The sequence below is a fragment of the Heptranchias perlo genome, chromosome 12 (genome assembly GCF_035084215.1).
Source record: "Heptranchias perlo isolate sHepPer1 chromosome 12, sHepPer1.hap1, whole genome shotgun sequence".
Lineage (NCBI taxonomy): Eukaryota > Metazoa > Chordata > Chondrichthyes > Hexanchiformes > Hexanchidae > Heptranchias > Heptranchias perlo.
The window spans coordinates 33,294,567-33,316,868 of NC_090336.1; the positions used below are offsets into that span (position 1 = coordinate 33,294,567).

At 42.1% G+C, this 22,302-nt stretch overlaps 1 protein-coding gene across 3 annotated transcripts in view; it reads left to right on the forward strand.

Annotated features, from left to right (window-relative positions):
• Positions 1-22,302, forward strand: part of rras2 (RAS related 2) — a 109,639-nt gene that overhangs the window by 79,328 nt on the left and 8,009 nt on the right. For 2 of the 3 annotated variants that reach the window (XM_067993915.1, XM_067993914.1), the window contains exons 2-4: positions 2,178-2,265; positions 9,191-9,293; positions 18,228-18,336. In XM_067993915.1, the coding sequence (XP_067850016.1) occupies positions 2,178-2,265; positions 9,191-9,293; positions 18,228-18,336 (300 nt within the window). Of the gene's footprint in view, positions 1-805; positions 913-2,177; positions 2,266-9,190; positions 9,294-18,227; positions 18,337-22,302 lie in introns of those variants that run through there. The other variant, XM_067993916.1, reaches the window with a different exon arrangement.

Consider the following 22,302-nt stretch of genomic DNA (forward strand, 5'->3'; position numbering starts at 1 on the left):
GTGATGAGTCAGAGGTTCCCAAACTTTGTGGGGGGCGGGGGGCCTGCTGAGGTTATTGGGGTGTGAGGAGGATGGGCTGGCCATGAACAAGACCCACCGATGCAGCCTCGCATAGCCAGAGGAGGTGCATTATGCGGCAGTCTTCTGGTAAATAGTAACTGATTGCTGTTGCACCAGAAGCAGTACTGATGGATCCAATGGCTGAATCTCCGCCGATTTCCAGAAGCAAACATCCTGCGCTGTGCTGAGATCGTCCCATTGAACACCTCCACTGGCTATGCAAGGCTGCATCAGTTAAAGTGAAAGACATTTCTGTGGCATCTCCTGATTGCTGCACAAAAGTAGAGATCCTTGAAGCAGTTGGACGTTTGAGGCACTCAGTCCCTACACGATTGAAGGCAGATGATCATTTTGATCTCGTCAATTTTCCCCCCTGTTTTTGAAACCACTAGGATTGAACACTCTGTGCAAAATACTTCTTCTTAAAAAAAGGAGGGTAGGCAGGAATGGGACAGGAATCTCTGAAGTGCTCAGCAAAAAGATGTTATGGAACCTCTGATAACATTACAAATTAGGAATTGTACTGATTTTAATTAGCTCAACTGAAGGAAGATATATGATGATTAGTTAGGAATTTAGCTCATTAAATTAACTATAAGCAGAAACATGTTTCCACGTTTGTTTGGAATTCAGCTTAAAGATGAGGTATAGGTTTGTTTATTAGTTTCTCTTTATATCTAATTGTTTTTAACTCTTTTGATATAATCATGTAATGGATAGATATGCCAGTCATCATGTGATAAGAAAGGGTATATAGGGAGAGAATCTGCACCCAGGCGGGGATCTGCGGTGAACCTCCGGAGATGTTGGCTGGCCTTGTTCCCAGGATAAGTTAACTACTATATCCTGTAGGTAAGGTTGCCGTATAATATACACGCTCTCATACTATTATGGTCAATGTTGCATGTTTTGCTTGACTAGGAGCTTCTATCATAAAATCAATTTATTTATATAATATATGCCGTCGTCTAATTTGTGAAGCCTGAACCCAGATTATATTTAAAGTCAAGACACGGTGACTAAATTATCTTACACATTCAGGTATATGGCATAAGAGAAAATGTAACTGCATGGATAGAGAGCTGGCTGGTTAGAGAGCTGGCTGGATGGGAAGCAAAGAATTAAGGTTAATGGTCATTGCTCGGATTAAAGAAGGGTTGGTGCTGGTACACCGTGGGGGTCAGTACTGGGTCCACTTTCTTTCTTGAAAAAGAGATACAATTTGGACTTGGGCCTAGGGAATATGATATTGAAACTTGTATAATGGCCCAAAAGTAGGAAGTTTGATAAACCTCAAGGATGACTGTTAAGACTTTAGGAGTAGACAGGTGGCAGATGCAATTCAATGTGGATAAGCATGATGTCATGCATTTTGGGAAGAAAAATAAGGAATGCGAGTATATGCTCAGTGAAAAGAAACTGAAAGGTATGGAGCAATTGTGAAACTCTGGGTGTAAATATGTAATTCCTTGAAAGTGTGAGTACTGCTAGATAAAGTCATTAAAAGGGCTGATTAGAATTATGGGTTTTGTAAATGGGGGTACAGAGTACAAAAGCAGAGGTTCTGATAAATTTGTCACAAAGCAACGGATAGGCGAGAGTTGGAGTACAATGTGTAGGCATGATCCAAAGGATATTAGTCCATAGAGATCGTGCAGCATAGACAAAACTAGGATGATGCTAAGGGATGATATTAGGAATGAAAAATTGTAGTTATGAAGACAGATGTGAGTTACTGGGACTATTTCCATTGGAGTAGAGAAGGCTAAGAGGAGATTTAATATAGGTTTATAAAATTATGAAGGGTGAATAAATAATATTTTGGTCGGGGAATCAGTGATGAAGGGGCGTCAATTTTAAATTGGCATGGAAAATGAAGAGAGGTTAAAAGAAATTCCTTGTGCGTAGAGTTAGAGCATTGAATGATTTAATGGGGGATTGGTTGAGGTAGACATGTTAGTTTTTGATTGCTGTAGGAAAGAATTGGCACGGATGCATTAGGCTGAATAGCCGCCTATATGATTCTCTACATGCAAGCATAAAGCCTCACCAAATATGGGGGGAAATTCTGGCTTTTGAAGAAAAACACTTTTCTAAATGTTTATTTTCTTTTACAGTCTTACTTCGTTACGGATTATGACCCAACAATTGAAGATTCCTATACCAAACAATGTGTTATTGATGACAGAGCAGCAAGATTGGATAGTAAGTATTCTGAAACCAGATTAGCCATGGGTATATTATTGCTTTTAGGTTTTGTGGGCAGATCATGGAAAGGGCATTACAGAAGGTGTAGTATGAGCTGCTTGTTGCAACGTGTTTACATGATCCTTGTAAAGCTATGGACTGGTGGATTAAAATGTTCAAGTGATCATTAATTCTGGGTACATCTATGATTGTCATTCAATAGTGCATGTTAATTCAGCTTCTTACACTAGAGTTCAGCAAGTTAGCCTTTTACATTCGTTCTGCCATCCTAACCCAGCGAGGAAGCCCACCAGTATCCAAGTGAACCGTGTTAGTGGTGGTACTTGATTGAACTGAGGCCAGCTTCAACAGTGCAGTCAGGGCCCCTCTCCCAAAAGCAGCTAATACTGCTAGAACCTTGATTAGTAACTCACTGTAGTTGTACCCCAGATATAATTGTCAGTCGAGGAAGATTTTTAACTTTGGTGCCTAAATAGTAAGTTGACTAACCCATGGTGGAAATGTTCAGTCACTTTCCTGATCTTGGTCACAAAAATGAAGGACAGGTACAGAAAAGTAATCGAATTTTTAGTTATTCTAGGTTTTAATTGGCTATATTGATTTGTAATCTTCCAACCTTGGAAAGAAAATAAAATGAAAAACCCAATTTTATTCCATGAAGTGAACAATCTTTTTCCCCCTCTCCAAATCTTTTTCTTTCCAATGGAAGGGTAGGGTAATCCACTACTGTAAAGCCTGTCCTGACTCATAATTCTGAAACCAGATTTCATTTTTTATAACTAATGGTAGTTGCGGTCCTTCAATTTATCGGGAATCTAATTTAGAATGAAAAACAGGATTGCAGTTGGTTCCCAATTAGTTACCAGGTACGGTTTCATGGGAGGAACAATCTGTTTGATTATTACAATGGAATGCTAAGATAAATAATAACAATCGGTGAGGGAGAGTCTTGGATAATTAAGGCTGAAGCTGCAACCAAATTTCACCAGAATATTTTGATGATTTTTTGGAAAAGGCAAACTTGATGCTGGTACCAATATTGTGATAGGAATGTGACTACCCAGCCTGCAACATACCTTTAACTTCCAGTATCGAGTTGACCAAAGAGCAAGTGGCTTTCAATTAATTTTGTCTGAATTCCTTTCACAACCCTGAAATTTGATGAGTGAAATGGCACAAGAAAGTAATTTAGTCCATCAGGCATACTGCTGAAAATCATGGAATTTGTTTTCTCACAGACTCTCCCAATACTTAAAGACTTTCAGAAATCCTAGAGAAGCTGAAAAACCATGGTGTGGTTTCAATTGACAGGGTATAATAAAAAGTTACATAAATGCTCTTTTTTAAAAATCATTAAACTTACCTATAAAAGTGGTTATGTAATTATAGAAATGCTTGCAAACAGTTTGCCCAACATATTCCTACTGTTGTGTGGAGGCTGAGTGGTTATGATTTTTCAATTGCTGTGGACTGATTCTGTGTGGGAGAATGATGCATCATGTAAATAATCATTTTCACCTTATTCCTGTGGAACTGCAATACCCAATTTGTATATGTCAAATAGTCAGAAAAGTTATGAATAACAGGTTTAAACAATAAGCTTTTTATACAGTTTGAGCCAAAATTTTTGAGTGAGCAGTGTAGTTTGAGATGTATATGATCTCAAAAGAAGAAATTGAAAATGTTAGAGCACCCTCTACCATTACCACCATTGCTCTCCCTCCTCCTCCTCTTTACTTCTCAACCAGTGTCCCTGGATCCCAGAACTGCTCTCCCCAATTTTCCCTAGCCCAAGACAGGCAACCACAGGGAAGTCTATTGTCAATTTATCCGACCACACCCTTCAACCAGACGAAATCGAAGTTCTCAGCCGAGGGCTCAATTTCTGCCCCACTACCAAAATGGACCCCACTAGTCTCGCGGCGGACACAGAGGAATTCATCAGGAGAATGAGGCTCCGGGAATTCTACCACAAACCCCAAGATTTCAGCAGCGAACCCAATGAGACAATCGACGATCCGGAACAGCAGACAGAGGGATCCGCGGTACAGCAACCGAAGAGGAAAGAGTCAAACTGGACTCCTCCGGAGGGTCGCTGCCCTCAGCTGGACATGTATGCTCAAGCTGTCAGGAAATGCGTCAATGCCAGATTCATCAGCCGCACTCAGAAGACAGTCCAGAATGTCACCCGAGCACAACGCAACGCCATCAACGCTCTCAAGACCAACCGCAACATCGTCATCAAACCAGCGGACAAAGGAGGAGCCATAGTCATACAAAACAGAACAGACTATTGCAAAGAAGCATACCGACAACTGGACAACCAGGAACACTACAGACGGTTACCCGCAGATCCGACCAAAGAACACACCCACCAGCTCAACAAACTGATCAAGACCTTCGATCCAGACCTTCAAAGCATCCTACGCATTCTCATCCCACGTAATCCCCGCGTGGGAGACTTCTACTGCCTCCCAAAGATACACAAAGCCAACACACCCGGACGTCCCATCGTATCAGGCAACGGAACCCTGTGTGAGAACCTCTCTGGATACATCGAGGGCATCCTGAAACCCATCGTACAGGGAACCCCCAGCTTCTGTCGTGACACTACAGACTTCCTACAAAAACTCAGTACCCACGGACCAGTTGAACCAGGAACACTTCTCACCACGATGGACGTCTCGGCACTATACACCAGTATCCCCCACGATGACGGCATCGCTGCGACAGCATCAATACTCAACACCAACAACAGCCAATCTCCGGAAGCCATCCTACAACTCATCCGCTTCATCCTGGATCACAATGTCTTCACCTTCGATAACCAGTTCTTTACCCAAACACACGGAACAGCCATGGGGGCCAAATTCGCACCCCAATACGCCAACATTTTCATGCACAAGTTCGAGCAGGACTTCTTCACTGCACAAGACCTCCAACCAACACTATACACCAGATACATCGACGACATTTTCTTTCTATGGACCCACGGCAAGGAATCACTAAAGAGACTACACGATAACATCAACAAGTTCCATCCCACCATCAAGCTCACCATGGACTACTCCTCAGAATCAGTTTCTTTCTTGGACACACGAATCTCCATCAAAGACGGGCACCTCAGCACCTCACTCTACCGCAAGCCCACGGACAACCTCACGATGCTCCACTTTTCCAGCTTCCACCCTAACCACGTCAAAGAGGCCATCCCCTATGGACAGGCCCTGCGAATACACAGGGTCTGCTCAGACGAGGAGGAACGCGATGGACACCTACAGACGCTGAAAGACGCCCTAGTAAGAACGGGATATGACGCTCGACTCATCGATCGACAGTTCCGACGGGCCACAGCAAAAAATCGCATAGACCTCCTCAGGAGACTAACACGGGACGCAACCAACAGAGTACCCTTTGTCGTCCAGTACTTCCCCGGAGCGGAGAAACTACGCCATGTTCTCCGCAGCCTTCAACATGTCATCAATGAGGACAAACACCTTGCTATGGCCATCCCCACACCTCCACTACTCGCCTTTAAACAGCCACCCAACCTCAAACAGACCATCGTTCGCAGCAAACTACCTAGCTTTCAAGAGAACAGCGTCCACGACGCCACACAACCCTGCCACGGTAACCTCTGCAAGACATGCCAGATCATCGACACAGATACCACCATCACACGAGATGACACCACCCACCAGGTGCATGGTTCATACTCCTGTGACTCAGCCAACGTTGTCTACCTCATACGTTGCAGGAAAGGATGCCCCAGAGCATGGTACATTGGCGAGACCATGCAGACGCTGCGACAACGGATGAACGGACACCGCGCAACAATCGCCAAACAGGAGGGTTCCCTCCCAGTCGGGGAACACTTCAGCAGTCATGGACATTCATCCACCGACCTTCGGGTAAGCGTACTCCAAGGCGGCCTTCGAGACACACGACAACGCAAAATTGTCGAGCAGAAATTGATAGCCAAGTTCCGCACCCATGAGGACGGCCTCAACCGGGATCTTGGGTTCATGTCACGCTACACGTTACCCCACCAGCGAACAAATGTTATCTGTTTTTAATATAATGGGTCATTTGCTGGCTCTCTCTGCCTTCCGGATGTTTCTGCCTCTCTCTGTGTTTTTTTTTCTCTGTTTTTTTTCCCTGTTTGTTTTTTTGTTGAATGTGTATTCGGAGGTTCTGCAGGTAACACCTCTCTGTCTGAACACGGTGATTGCCTTGGCAACGGGCAGTTGCAGGGGCAGTCTGTAAACACCATGTTTTATTGTTCAATATGTATAAATGCGTAGGCTTCAAGGAGATCTTGAAACATTTGCCTGAGGAAGGAGAAAATCTCCGAAAGCTTGTGAATTTAAAATAAAATTGCTGGACTATAACTTGGTGTTGTAAAATTGTTTACAATTGTCAACCCCAGTCCATCACCGGCATCTCCACATCATGTGTATACCTATAAGTATCCTCCATCTGCTGCCAGATGCTGAAATTCTCCTATTAATGGTTCCAGACCCCAGGATTCTCCTGGCAGTATTCTCAGAACTGACTAGTCTTCTTTCATACGATCCCACACCCTAAGAGCAACATTCCACCACTTCCTTGCTCCATTAGCTCCTTTTCACAACTCCTGTGCTCCAGTTAGCTCCTCAACATTTCCACACTCCAAGTGCCTCCTCCCACTACGGAGAGTCTGATTTTCCCCCCCACCCCAACTACTCTCAGATCCAAGGGTTCCCTTCCGAATACTCCCAGACTTCAGTACCACTCTGCTCTTGCCACATCCCCACCCCTCTCTGTGCTTCCAGACCCCAGCATCTCCTTCTCAATACCAGCAAACCACATGACCTCCTCCCCCTCCCCAATAGTGCAACATGCCCTTCAGCTACCCGGAACAACTTCCCTACCATTTTTCATATTTAATTTTTTTTAAAATTGTCAAGATGTAAAATTGAGTACATAGCCAAGAAACAAAATAAAGCCACTGACTTCGTTTCCTCATTTTATGGACTTAATCATATAACTTACGGACAATGACAGACAGAAAAAGACACTCTGGTCCATCCAGCCTGTCCCACACAATTGTGATACCTTGTGTTTCACAATATATACACTCACCATCCCACCCAAAACCATGTGATCATCTGGGAGTGATAAAAAACCCAGGTCAATTTGGGGGAAAAAAAGTGGGAAATTCCTCTCCGCCCGCCCCCGCCCCCCAAGCCCAGGCGATCGAAACGAGTTCAAGAGATCACGCTGGCCCTGATAATTCTATGCAGTACCTACCTTTTATAAGAGGTGATCTCTGCCTCAGCCAGAAATAAGTCCAGCTGTCATTTGAAGGAATTCAGTGAATTGGCATCCACCACACAAGCCGGCAGCCTGTTCCAGAAGTCCACTATTTTGTGGGAAAAGAACCATGAACCACTTCTAACATTGAACCTAGATCTGGCCTTATACAACTTAAAATTGTGACCCCTGGTCCTCCCTAACCTATTTAGAATCATGAAAATTTATGGCACTGAAGGAGGCCATTTGGCCCATCGAGTCTGTGCTGGCCAAAAAAAACTATCCAGCCTAATCCCACTTTCCAGCACTTGGTCCGTAGCCTTGTAAATTATGGTACCTCAAGTGCAATCTATTCCCTTCATCATCTTCTAAACCTTGATCAGATCACCCCCAAGTCTATGCTTCTCTTTCAGCCTATCTTGATAACAAAGATGCTTTAAACTGGGAATTATTCTACTGGCTCTCCTCTTCACCCTTTCCAAAGCCTCAATATCACTTGTACCTGAAAATACAGCTAACATTCCAATAGTACTGTGTACTAAAAGCACAATTTCACTCAACATAAATCAGTGGGCCTGATTATATTCAGTGTTAAATGGCATAAAACAACGTATGCTCCAGCTCATGGGAGAATGACTAATTCATCATTATTACCTCAAGGATGTTATAATTTGATTGGACCAGTTTGCAGATTATGGCCAATAACATAGGAACAGGAGTAGGCCAGTTCCACCAATCAGTTAAATCATGGCTGATCTGTATCTTCACTCCATCTACCTGCCTTGGTTCCGTCACCCTTGCCTAACGAAAATCTATCAATCTCAATTTTGAAATTTTCAATTGACCTAGCCTCAACAGCTTTTTGAGAGGGGAGAGTTCCAGATTTCCACTACTCTTTGTGTGAAGAAATCCTTCCTGACATCACCCCTGAACGGCCGAGCTCTAATTTTAAAGTTATGTTCCCTTGTTTTGGACCCCCCCCCCCCCACCACCAGGTGGGACCTCTTGGACTGTGTCTTGTTTTGCTATCCTATTCCAATTGGGATAATCTTCTTAAAGCTGCTTCTGTCTTGACATATTTGTATTGTCTGTAATACAAAGATCAGTTCATTTCTTTCTTGGATGGACAATGCATTTGTAGTTTTTGTCCTTTAACTGTGTTTTCATGTGTGCTCTGGAGTCTTTATCAAACACCACGTGGGCTTATTAACTCCAGTGAGGCACATGTTTTACTCGCTGCGTATTTACTGCTGAAAATGGAACTGGAAATCGTGAGCAAGCAATAGTGGAATTGAACTTACTGACCCTGTCATAATGCATTTGTTGAATGTTAATGTTGTATGACATAACCTTGATCATGATTTAAAGAATCATGCATACTTGACTAACTGTGATGTTTGGATTCGATTTGATTTTTGCATTCTAATGCCCTCACTGATGTAGATAAAGGTTTGACTGTTGCCATTACTTGAATTAGAGGTTCAAAAGATGCCTTTTTGCACAAGTGGAAGAAATGCAGTAACTGATAATTTTGTGTGCAAAGCAACTCTTGTAGTTCATGTTTTGTCTACTATATGCTTTATGTTGTATAATTCTTAACTTGGGAAGTTTTCCTTTTATCATCTAGTTCTAGACACAGCAGGACAGGAGGAGTTTGGAGCCATGCGAGAACAATACATGAGGACGGGGGAGGGATTCCTGCTGGTCTTCTCTGTCACTGATAGAGGAAGGTATGTTTAAAAACCCGACAGGAGAAAATGATAGTGCTGTATTTACAATGGAGTCGGGAATTTTCATTGTTCTTGGTCCATTAAAAAGGACAGGTAAGGTTTTAGTTGCATTGTGGTATATCAGTAGCATATTTGCTCTGGTGCAGAGGATGATTCTCACTCTGCCCGGGTGCACAGTGAGGATTGTTGTGAGTTTAACACATTGCTATCTCTTTTTGACATAACATTTTTGATATTGGAAGAGAGGAGAAAGAAGAGATGAAATGCTCACAACAGCAATTTGTGGGTGCATTTACACTTGAGATGGTACAAGTGGAGTATGAAAGACCCAATGCATCAGTAAATGGGTAACATTGCCTGCTCTTGTCTAAGAACTGGAGCACATGCAGTACCCCGTAATCCACTTCATGTCCTAATGCATTTTGGAACCATCATTCATTGTCTACTGGCTCTAAATTACTGTGCAGTGTTTTGGTAAGCCAGATTAATATGTGCATATTTGCCCCCATGCCTGATATATTCCTCCTTTTAGTTCATTATGTTGGGTACGGTAGCAAAGTGGTTATGTTACTGGACCAGTAATCCAGAGGCCTGGACTAATATTCCGGAGTTATGAGTTCAAATCCCGCCACGGTAGCTGGGGAATTTAAATTCAATTAATTAAATAAAATCTGGAATAAAAAAAAACTAGTATCAGTAATGGTGGCCATGAAACTACCTGATTGTCATAAAAACCCATCTGGTTCACTAATGTCCTTTAGGGAAGGAAACCTGCTGTCCTTACTTGGTCTGGCCTTTATGTGACTTAATGGCCAAGCAAGCCACTCAGTTGTTCAAGAAGGTGGTTCACCACCACCTTCTCAAGGGCGATTAGAGATGGGTAATAAATGCTGGCCTTGCCAGCGACGCCCACATCCCATGAACGAATATAAAAAAATTAGTTTATAATATCTGAAAATCTATGAATCTGACATATAAGCCATGTCCTGACCAGCAGTAACTTCAGGCTTCTATCCCTCAACAGATGAGTTATATTCAGGAGAAATGACACTGCTTTATTGTGTTTCCCAAAATGAGGCTTATAGGTCATAAGGAATGCAATATTTTTCCACTTCTAGTATCCAGTGGCAGCATCAAGTGCTCTCAGGTAACCTAAAGCATGACCGATGTGTGCAATAAAACTCTCTTCCCTGGAATGTTCATCAGCTAACACAAAATCTGTACTAGTGTGAACTTTTTCATTTCCATTTTCAGATATTTTTAATGCCTTTGCTTGAGGCATAAATTTCCATTGAATATGTGGACAGTTTTGCATCTAAACCCTCAACTTCTAAGGACAGCACTGAGACTGTCCAAACTAATTTCAAATAGACTAATGTAATATTAGAAAGAGAAGACTTTCAAATGATCAACTTGGGCTGGATTCAAACCCAGATCCTGGAATAATAAGTCTCGTGCTGTTACCCACTGTGCCATGGTCCTGCATACAATTCTCCTATATAAAAATAATTTGCTTTTATATTTTAATATCAATTTAATAGGAAATATTTCCCAAATAATTGACTGAGCTGCCTCTTATACCTTTATATAGAGGTAACTGTTCACCTTAAAAATACACTGAAATGAAGACTGAAGTTGGGCATGATGGAAACATAGCATCAAAAATATAATTTGATTAAACTGTTGAACGAATTTTGCAAATCTATTCCATGTTCCCAGTTAAATATTTTTTTAAGGTTATTGGCCTTGCTGTGTTGTACTCATGTACCTACCCTGATGGCTCAGTTAATACAGCAGAATTGAGTTACATAGACCAGGAAGATCCCTGCTTTGATCTTTAACCAGTGATGAATTAGGGAGGGGATAAGTCATCTCGGGTTTGCATTTCTGATGGCTTTTCAATAACTACTCCTGGAACAAGTTTGTATGGATGTTGGGTGAGAAAGTTGGAAATGAATGTGATTTTGCGCCCCCCAACCGCCCCAGTCGAAAAGCCTTCCAGCACTTGGGCATAGGCAAAATACTGGGGGGTAGTTGATACCCATGGAAGTATGCCCTGGTATGAGTCCTCGCCTTCAGGATATTGGCTTAAAAAAGAATCTATTAAATGATGCCACTCTACAAGTCCAAAAGATTGCTATTGTGTGCACATGCATAAATTGCATGAAGCGACGACTCAATTTAGAGAACTAGAGAATTGAGCAATACTAGCAAGATGGTGATATTCTGATTAACTTAAGTTTGTTTTTAAAAAAACATGGGGAATGGTTAATGTACTTAACTCCCGCACTTCTTTCTCCTTTTGGGATCTTCGGAATCTAGATGAGACTAATAGGATTCAAAAATGGAGCAGTACGTGAGCTCAAATATAATGCACCAGCTACAAACTGAGGAGTCATTGGCAAATATATTTTAAGTGACTGAATCCATCTGCCAGAAAGATATGAGCAAGCTTGCTTTTGTAATTCTCAGGTCAGTAAAGTAGGTTGCATTTTTCTCTAAACTCCCAATTCCCAAAGCCTCAGTTTTAATCCACATAAATTAAGTGCTATTTTTGTGTCTTGAGGTGACACAAAATTTATAGTCTCACTCAGCCACCAGCTTAGTAGTTGAGGGAATTCGCTGCATTTTGCAGTACAATTTCAATGAATAATGTCAGTAATTTTGCAGCACTGCTATTACTAGCTCTAAATTGTACATTATTTGCAAATGATTCGGTTTAATCTCATTCCACAGTTCGCCCCAATAGAGAAGCATGCTCATGCTCCCCTTGTTATTGGTTGGCCAATCAGTGGAAACAAAAATGTTTTGCTGTTTACCCTCTCAAAACTTCTCCCAAATTCTGCAAATCTGTTTGATTTCCCTGCCCCCTGCCTTAATCATCTTGGTTCCAGTGGGAAATAACCCCCCCTTTTTTATTGAGCCTTTCTTCATAACCACAATCTCTCACCCCCTGGCTTATCATTGTGAATTTTCGCTATACTCTTTCTACAATGAGGGTTTAGAACTTGACACGATACTCTAACTGTGGCCTAACCTATGTCTTGTCCACCTCCTGCTCCCTTGACCTTTGTTAAACTGCTGACCGTCCAACATAGCTTCTTGGTCCCCACGCGAGCTGTTATTGTAAATGGCGCCCTCTCCTCTGGTATTGTCCTCCTCCATTTTAAAGCTGCCATCATCAACCTCCATTTTAGAAAAAAAAACCCATCCTTCATCCATCTGTCCTTGCAAACTACTGTCCTGTCGCCAACCTCACTTTCCTCTCCAGTGTCCTTCAATGTCCTCCTTGCCTGCCTTTCCTGTAACTCCATGTTTGAACCTCTACTATGAAAGCAGCCCTAAGCAAAGTCACAAATTACATCCTCTGTGACTGTGACCATGGTGCACTTTGCATCCTAATCCTGCCAGCCTTTCTGCAGCCTTTGACATGGTAAGCCACACATTCCTCCTCTAACACGTCTCCTCTGTTATCCAACTCAGTGAGACTGCCCTCGCCGAGTTCTACTCTTAACTATCCAATTGTAGCAAGAGCATCTCCAGCAATTATTTCTCTTCTCGCTTCTGCACTATTACCTCTGGAGTCCCAAACAGTCGGAGGGAGATAGAAGAGCAAATATGTAGGCAAATTTCTGAAAAGTGCAAAAACAATAGTTACATTTAGCATAGTTATGCAAAAGGACAAAGATAGAACAGGAGTTAAAGTTCTCAATTAGGGAAAGGTGAGAAGTGATTTGGCAAAAATGGACTGGAAACAGCTACTTGAAGGTAAATCAATGTTATAGCAGTGGGAGGCATTCAAGGGGTTCAGAGCAAACATTGTTCCCACAAAGGAAAAGGGTAGGACTGCCAAATCTAGAGCCCCCTGGATGTCAAGGAGCATCCAGGGTAAGATAAGGCAAAAAAGGAAAGCTTATGACAGACACCGAGAGCTGAATACTACAGAAAGCCTGGAGGAGTATACAAAGTGCAGGGGTGAAATTAAAAAGGAAATTAGGGAAGCAAAGAGGACATGAGAAATATTGGCAAGTAAAATCCAGGAAAACCCAAAGATGTTTTAAAAATACATTAAGAGCAAGAGGATAACTAAGGAAAGAGTAGGGCCTATTAGAGACCAAAAAGGTAACCTATGTATGGAGGCGGAAGATGTTGGCATGGTTCTTAATGAATACTTTGTGTCTGTCTTCACAAAAGAGGGGGACGATGCAGATATTGTAGTTAAGGAGGAGGAGTGTGAAATAATGGATGGGATAAACATGGTGAGAGGGGAAGTATTAAGGGGATTTGCATCTTTGAAAGCAGATAAATGACCAGGCCTGGTTAAAAGAAGCAAAGGAGGAAATAGTGGAGACTCTGACCATCATTTTCCAATCTTCCCTGGATACAGGTGTGGTGCCGGCGGAATGGAGGACTGCTAATGTACCGTTGTTTAAAAAGGGAAAGAGGGATAGACCGAGCAACCACAAGCCAGTCAGTCTAACCTCGATGGTGGACAAATTATTGGAATCAATTCTGGGGGACAGGATAAGCCATCTCTTAGAAAGGCAGGGATTAATCAAGGACAGACAGCATGGTTTTGTTAAGGGAAGGTCGTGTCTGACTAACTTGATGTGGGTAGTGCGTTTGATGTACTCTACGTGGAACCAACACGAGGGGAAAAACTTACTTGACCTCGTCCTCACCAATCTACCTGTCGCAAATGCATCTGTCCATGACTGTATTGGTAGGAGTGACCTCGTGGAGACGAAGTCCCGTCTTCACACTGAGCACACCATCCAACGTGTTGTGTGGCACTACCACCGTGCTAAATGGGATAGATTCAGAACAGATCTAGCAGCTCAAAACTGGGCATCCATGAGGCGCTGTGGGCCATCAGCAGCAGCAGAATTGTATTCCAACGCAATCTGTAACCTCATGGCCTGGAATATTCCTCACTCTACCATTACCAACAAGCCAGGGGATCAACCCTGGTTCAATGAGGAGTGTGGAAGAGCATGCCAGGAGCAGCACCAGGCGTACCTAAAAATGAGGTGCCAACCTGGTGAAGCTGCAACTCAGGACTACATGCATGCATGCTAAACAGCGGAAGCAGCATGCTATAGACAGAGCTAAGCGATTCCACAACCAACGGATCAGATCAAAGCTCTGCAGTCCTGCCACATCCAGTCGTGAATGGTGGTGGACAATTAAACAACTAACAGGAGGAGGAGGCGGCTCTGTAAACATCCCCATTCTCAATGATGGCGGAGTCCAGCACGTGAGTGCAAAAGACAAGGCTGAAGTGTTTGCAACCATTTTCAGCCAGAAGTGCCGAATGGACGATCCATCTCTGCCTCCTCCCGATATCCCCACCATCACAGAAGCCAGTCTTCAGCCAACTCTATTCACTCCACGTGATATCAAGAAACGGCTGAGTGCACTGGATACAGCAAAGGCTATGGGCCCCAACAACATCCCGGCTGTAGTACTGAAGACTTGTGCTCCAGAACTAGCTGCACCTCTAGCCAAGCTGTTCCAGTACAGCTTACAACACTGGCATCTACCTGACAATATGGAAAATTGCCCAGGTATGTCCTGTCCACAAAAAGCAGGACAAATCCAATCTGGCCAATTACCGCCCCATCAGTCTACTCTCAATCATCAGCAAAGTGATGGAAGGAGTCGTCGACAGCGCTATCAAGCGGCACTTACTCACCAATAACCTGCTCACCGATGCTCAGTTTGGGTTCCGCCAGGACCACTCGGCTCCAGACCTCATTACAGCCTTGGTCCAAACATGGACAAAAGAGCTGAATTCCAGAGGTGAGGTGAGAGTGACTGCCCTTGACATCAAGGCAGCATTTGACCGAGTGTGGCACCAAGGAGTCCACATGGCAGACTGGTCAAAAAAGTACAAGCCCATGGGATCCAAGGAAAAGTGGCATGTTGGATCCAAAATTGGCTGAGAGGCATGAAGCAAAGAGTAATGGTTGATGGGTGTTTTTGTGATTGGAAGGCTGTATCCAGTGGGGTTTTGCAGGGCTCAGTACTAGGTCCCTTACTTTTTGTGATATAAATGATTTGAACTTAAATGTAGGGGGCATGATTGAGAAGTTCGCAGATGGTACGAAAATTGGCTGTGTGGTTGATGGTGAGGAGAAAAGCTGTAGACTGCAAGAAGATACCAATGGGCTTGTCAGGTGGGCAGAAAAGTGGCAAATGGAATTTCATAGGGAGAAGTGTGAGGTAATGCATTTGAGGAGGGCAAACAAGGCTAGGGAATACACAACAAATGGGAGGATATGGAGAGGTGTAGAGGAAGTGAGGGACCTTGGAGTGCATGTCCACAGATCCCTGAAGTGAACAGGACAGATAGATGAGGTGGTTAAGAAGGCATACAGGATAGTTTCCTTTATTAGCCGAGGCATGGAATATAAGAGCAGGGAACTTATGTTAGAACTGTATAAAACACTAGTAAGGCCACAGCTAGAGTACTGTGTACAGTTCTGGTCACCACATTACAGGAAGGATGTAATTGCACTAGAGAGGGTACAGCGGAGATTTACGAGGATGTTGCCAGGACTGGAAAATTTTAGCTATGAGGAAAGTTTGGATAGGCTGGGATTGTTTTCTTTAGAACAGAGGAGGCTGAGGGGTGATTTAATTGAGGTGTACTAAATTATGAGGGGCCTTGATAGAGTGGATAGGAAGGACCTATTTCCCTCAGCAGGGAGGCCAATAACCAGGGGGCAGAGATTTAAAGTGATTTGTGGAAGGATTAGAGGGGAGCTGAAGAAAGTGGGGGTCTGGAACTAATTGCCTGAAAGGGTGGCAGAGACAGAAACCCATATCACATTTTAAAAAGTACCTGGATATGCTCCTGAAGTGTCATAACCTACAAGGCCACAGACCAAGTGCTGGAAAGTTGGATTCGGCTGGGTGCGTCATTTTCGGCCGGCGCGGACACGATGGGCCAAATGGCCTCATTCTGTACTGTAAATTTTCAATAATTCTTTGTGTCCCCTAAGGATCTATCCTTGGCTCTGTCCTCATCCTCATCTACATGCTACTCCTTGAGGACACGATTCAAAGACATAGGGTCAGGTACCACATGTATGCTGATGACTTCCACTCTTCCTTCACAGCTGCCTCTGTGTTCACAGTCTGCTTGTTTGACATCCAGTCCTGGATGAGCCACAGTTCCTTCAAGTTAAATATTGGGAAGATTAAGGCCGTCATCTTCAGCCCTCACCACAAACTCTGTATCCTCACCTCTGATTACTCTCATGTTGAACGAGACTGTTTGCAACCTTGCTGCGCAATTTGACCCCAAGCTGAGTTTCCAATCTTGTATCCTTGCCATCACAAAGACCATCTACTTCCATTTCCGTAACATTGCCCACCTCAGCTCATCTGCTGCTAAAATCCTCATCCATGCATTTGTGACCTTCAGACTCGACTTTTCCAATGCTCTCCTTGCCAGCCTCCCATCTTTTTCACGCCATAAACTTCAGCTCATCTAAAACTCTGCTGCCAATGTCCTGTCCTGTCCTGCTCACCCACTCGCTGACCGACATTTGCTTCCAATGTTTCAAATTTAAAATTCTCATCCTCGTGTTTAAAGCCCTTCATAGCCTCTCCCCTCCCTACTCCTCCAACCCTACAATCCTCAGAACTCTGTTCCTCCATCTCTGGCCTCTTGTGCATCCCCCACTCCCTTTGCTCCACCATTGGTGGCGATGTTTTCAGCAGTCCAGGCCCTATGCCCTGGAACTACCTCCCTGAACTTCTCTGCCTCTCCTCCTTTAAAAGCCTCCTTAAAGCTACCTCTTTGACCAAGCTTTTTGTTACTGATAGTATTTCCTTCTTTGGATCGGCATCCATTTTTCTCTGATTATGCCTCTGTGAAGCGTCTTGGAACATTTACCTGTTGACGGCGTTATATAAATGCTAGTTCTGATTAGTTCCTCTCACATTCTCGTCCTCTCTACTCCATTCTCTTACATTCACGCTCTTTTGCTCTGTACTCCTTTCTCTAATCCCTTTTTCCTCTCTTTACTTTCCTCTCTATCCCTCTACTCCCTTCTCTCTCTGTCTCTACTCCCTTCTCTCATTCACCTATTATTTGAAAATTTCCAATCTCAAGAAAAATGTCTAGTTTTATTGTACTTTTTTCCAGTCTATACATCTCTAAGAATTCATCTCACATCAAATGGCAGCTCTGTTGATGCGCCTGCAAGCAAGTAGCTCCATTAGGAATCCAGTTACTTCAAAATATTGAATGCCAACAGGTGTACAATCTGTGAAAAGCTAGTCGTTAACTTGGGTGTCTAGTTCCTTAACTCTCCAGTTTTTCACTGGATATTTGCAAGTCTGAGACATGAGCTCTCAAGATTGCTTCATTTTCAATCTTGTATTTCCTCAGTGTTCCATTTTTTTGCTTCCAGTTTGCTCTGTGCATTGTTTTTGTGTAATTTATTGAGATTCAAACTGCAGAATATATATTTTTCCACCTAATTTCTGGGAGCCAACTATAGGAGTATTGTGTCATTTCATCAGTTTTGGTGGCTATACATCTTCACCTGTTGTCTGTACTTGTGTTACAATCAATTGGAATTGGACACGAAGAGTGAAAAGGGAAATGTAAGCAAGAGAGAGAACAGAAGTAATAAGTGTTTGAATAATATAAATAAGCGATGGAAGAAGATAGGAAAATGTGCAAAAAGGATGATGAAACACAAGGACAAACCTTGCAACAGCGTTTGACTGTAATTGTTTTTGATGTGCATGTTTAGGACAGGTCAAAAGTGGTTCTGGTATGAATCCAAACACAGTTCTTTTTAATTTTTCCTGAAGTGTTTAGCCATTCGGTAGAATATGAATTGAGACTTTTTGGTGGAGGACTTTTTTTTATAAATTGTGTTTTAATTTGTGCAATTCTGTTTTCCTTTTCAGTTTTGAAGAAATTTACAAGTTCCAAAGACAAATCCTTCGAGTAAAAGATCGTGATGAATTCCCTATGATCCTTGTGGGTAACAAAGCTGACCTGGAACATCAAAGGCAGGTGAGCACCAGGAAGTGACATTTCTGTACTTTTACTTATGGTGGCTCTGCTCAGCGAAGACAGCTCCTGGGGTTATTGATTTTTATTTTTGACTGATGTGTGGCTTCCTGACGGATGAAGAAACGTCAGAATGAATGTAGCCTATTTTGGCTGAAATGGTAAATCCTTTTTCTATAAAATATATTTAAAAATAAGCAGTTTGTGGAATGATCCTACATGTTAGACTTCAAGTCAACTTGGTGTTTTCTTCAAATCTTACTTTAAACTACGAAGTTAACTCAATTTGTTTTTTTTTGTGACTGCTCCAAAGTATTTTGAGTTAACTTGCACAACTCACTGTATAGAATTCTTGTGATATAAATTTAGTTCTGGCGATGTGATAATTTCTGATGTGGAGCCAGACTCTTGTGTGTTTTTTATATAAAACATAAAGGAGAAACAAACTGAAGTGTAATCAACGATCTGAGAAAATGACCCACCATTTTCTGAACCTGCTCCACTTAAACATATCGAGAATAGAAAAAACATTTCCTTCACCACTATTCTACTTTTTGTCCCTGACAGCTGAATGATTTCCCTTGATTCTCTCCTGTTTTGTTCTTGGTGGGTTGGGGGTCTGACTGGTAATGTAGTTTCCCGCTACTTGTCTTTTCCAGTATGCCTGTGAGTAAACTATAAATGCACTAGTGCGGTCTAGAGGCAGAAAATAATTCTGCCATGTTTCACATTTCTACTGCCACAGTAAAGTTTTTGTTTGTATTTTCATTGGTCTAAATCACAGTTTTGCCCTTCCCACCCCTTCCTCAACAAAAAGAGGCAGATCTCGAATGGTAGAATTTTCAATGTTTGTTTCGGAATACATGCACGAACTTTCTAAATGAATATGCTGATAAGTTCCTTTCAGGTACCAGTTGTTGTGTCTTGGCCGTATGCATTTATGGATCACAACTGTCATATAATGAAGTGTTCATGGTACTGTTTGCAATGGTCTTGTGATTATTTATTGCCTTCAGTGCATACCGCATATTGCTCTGCTGTGCGTGCCTCCCTGTTGCCCAGAGCAGTGTTTAAAGATAAATCAACAATTTATCTGTGCTTTGAAATCTGTAGCTCTTGGCGATGACTACATCAGAGGATTAACCATATCATTGAATAGTGCAAGAGCATTTCAGTTTTGTTGAAAGTATAAGAACATTTTCTTAGTTCTTTTCAGTTTTCGGGTTTGTCTGCGAAACAGTTTGTCTGCAATAGCACAGTGAATAAGAATATAAGAACGTAAGAAATAGGAGCAGGAGTAGGCCATATGGCCCCTTGAACCTGATCCACCATTCAATAAGATCATGGCTGATCTTCGCCCTCAATTCCACTTTCCTGCCCGATCCCCATATTCCTTGATTCCTCTCAAGTCCAAAAATCTCAGTCTTGAACATATTCAACGACTCAGCATCCACAGCCCTCTGGGGTAGAGAATTCCAAAGATTCACAACCTTCTGAGTGAAGAAATTCCTCCTCATCTCAGTCCTAAATGGCTGACCCCTTATCCTGAGACTATGCTTCCTCGTTCTCGACTCGCCAGTCAGGGGAAACAACCTCTCAGTATCTGCCCTGTCAAGCTCCCTCAGTGAAGTGTTATATATTGAACTCTGTTGGGACCGGACCATGGCTAAGTATACAATGATGTTGACTAAAAACGGATACCATAACTGGCAGAATAAGATAGTATAAAGTTCTGATTAAAATAGAAAGCCCGATGTTAAAATAGTGGGTAATGCTGCACTTGTGAATTCTGATGTGGAAAATAAAATAAGACGGTACATGGTCGGATATGCAATGTTGTACAATTTTTGCTTGAAATTGAGTTTTTGTGACTAATTTGCATCCATCTCTTTAATGCATTTCGCTATTCTGGGTTACCAGGTTTGTTTATTTTCGACTGGGTACAATAATAGTCAAATTGTTTATAAGTAGTTATTTAGTTATTAATTAAAAATAAGTTGTGACTTAGACTCTAGAGAATACTGTAACTGGCTTAATTTGAGACTTGCTCAGTCATTTGCTTATAACCTTTTTTCATAAGTTTATCCTCTTGTACTCCAAACCAGGGAATGTTCTCTTGGTATATAGCAAACCTTATCATTCCAATGTTTGCGTACAGAAATGATGTGGAGATGCCGGTGATGGACTGGGGTTGACAATTGTAAACAATTGTCAACCTGGTGTTGTAAAATTGTTTACAATTGCATACAGAAAGGTAGGAGTAGCTGAGAAATACGGCCCTTTTGCATCTAGTTTGTCCGAACATGTTGATGTGTAATCAAATTCTGCTGTACTTTGCAACACAACAGAAATACTAGTGTGTTTGCTTTGATATAATTTGGTCTCATGGGCACAGCTGTCATGTTGGAACGTTATACGATTGGCTCCTTTTTGTGACAATGGCATCAATCATATTGAGGAGACTGGTGGCATCTCTATTAACTCAAATCAGAATATACAGCAAGGAAAAAGGCCTATGAGAAAGAAATGACTTGTGTATGATTCTGATGACCTAAATTGAGGGATGAAGTAAATGCTGTTTTAAAAAACTTGAGTCGATCTACTGATGAGGAAACCTCTGTGAAGAGGATTACCTCATTGGTTCCAGATCCAACCCTGCTGCAGTCTGATGTAATTGTATTGCTTTTCTTTGTTCATTTCCATTCCAAGATGTGTTTCTAACTTTAGGCATATCACAGGGAGGAGAGTAAGCTGCCTTGTTCTAGTTTTGTGTCAAAAATAAAATTTAAGGCCCTGTTGTGTTTATAAAATCAGATTGGAACTACTTAAATGGGTCTATTTAAAGTTGCATGACATTTAGTTTGAAAATCTTGGCTATAGATGGGCAGAGCTGCCACCTAAATATTTCAAAAATTGGTTGAAGAATCCTTTTAAAAGTTTACAGTACCCTTTTGTCTTTCTCTGAAACTGAAGTTCGCCTGTTGATATTGATAGGTGATTCTTTTCGATATGGATCTGTACAGAGAAACAAATACATCCTCTCCCACACCTCTCTTCTCTCTCCTCTTCCCCCCCCCCCCCAAAAAAAAAAAAAAACCCATGCCAGTGCACCATGAAGTTTTGATTGGTATGTTAAGAGTATGAGCAGCACAGACTTAGATTATATTCACTGAAGGATTGGTAGAAAGGTATTCCAGGTCTCCTCAGCTGAGCACTTGACATCACAAGAATGGAGATGAGCGAATATTTCCATTGTTCCAAAGCCAAATATGTGAACTGCAATCATTTGAGCATAATAAATGGTGGGGTCATGCAGCTTGAACAAACCCATCAATTATGCAGCCTCATGTAAAAATAAATTATGTTCAGCAGAGTGAAGCAATTACTACAGCTATAAATTTGTGACTCTGAAGTAAACCAAGGTAATGGAGAATTGATAACAAGAAATTAGGCACTTCCCCTCAGTGGAAAGGGAAGACAATATGAGGCCAGGATAGCCTGGGCTGCTGTCACTCCACCCAGTGACAAGTCAGAGAGCAACAGTGAGAGAAGTTCCTACTCTCTGCAAACTGTGCAGGGCACAGAAGATGCAGAAGTGTTTTCTTCTCATTTAGGTATCTAACAAAAACACATTAGTATTTCTATTGTGTTGCAAAGTACAGCAGATTTTGATTACACATCAACATGCCCAGACAAACTAGATATTTCTAAATGCGTGTAAGTTATTCACTTGTTTTACAGTTAGGCTGAATAATATTTAAGTAAGTCAGAATCACATCAGAATTGCAGTTAGGCTTTTAATATCGCACTTCAGAGTATATGGTATAAAAACTCTGCTTCTCGGTACATGAAGACAAGCTGCAACTATGAAACTTTACTGGAGCAAAGTATTATATTAAAGTACTATATTAGAGGGAAGACCAAAAATTGATTTTACAACTTTGTGTGTTTTTTTGAACTTGTTTTCCT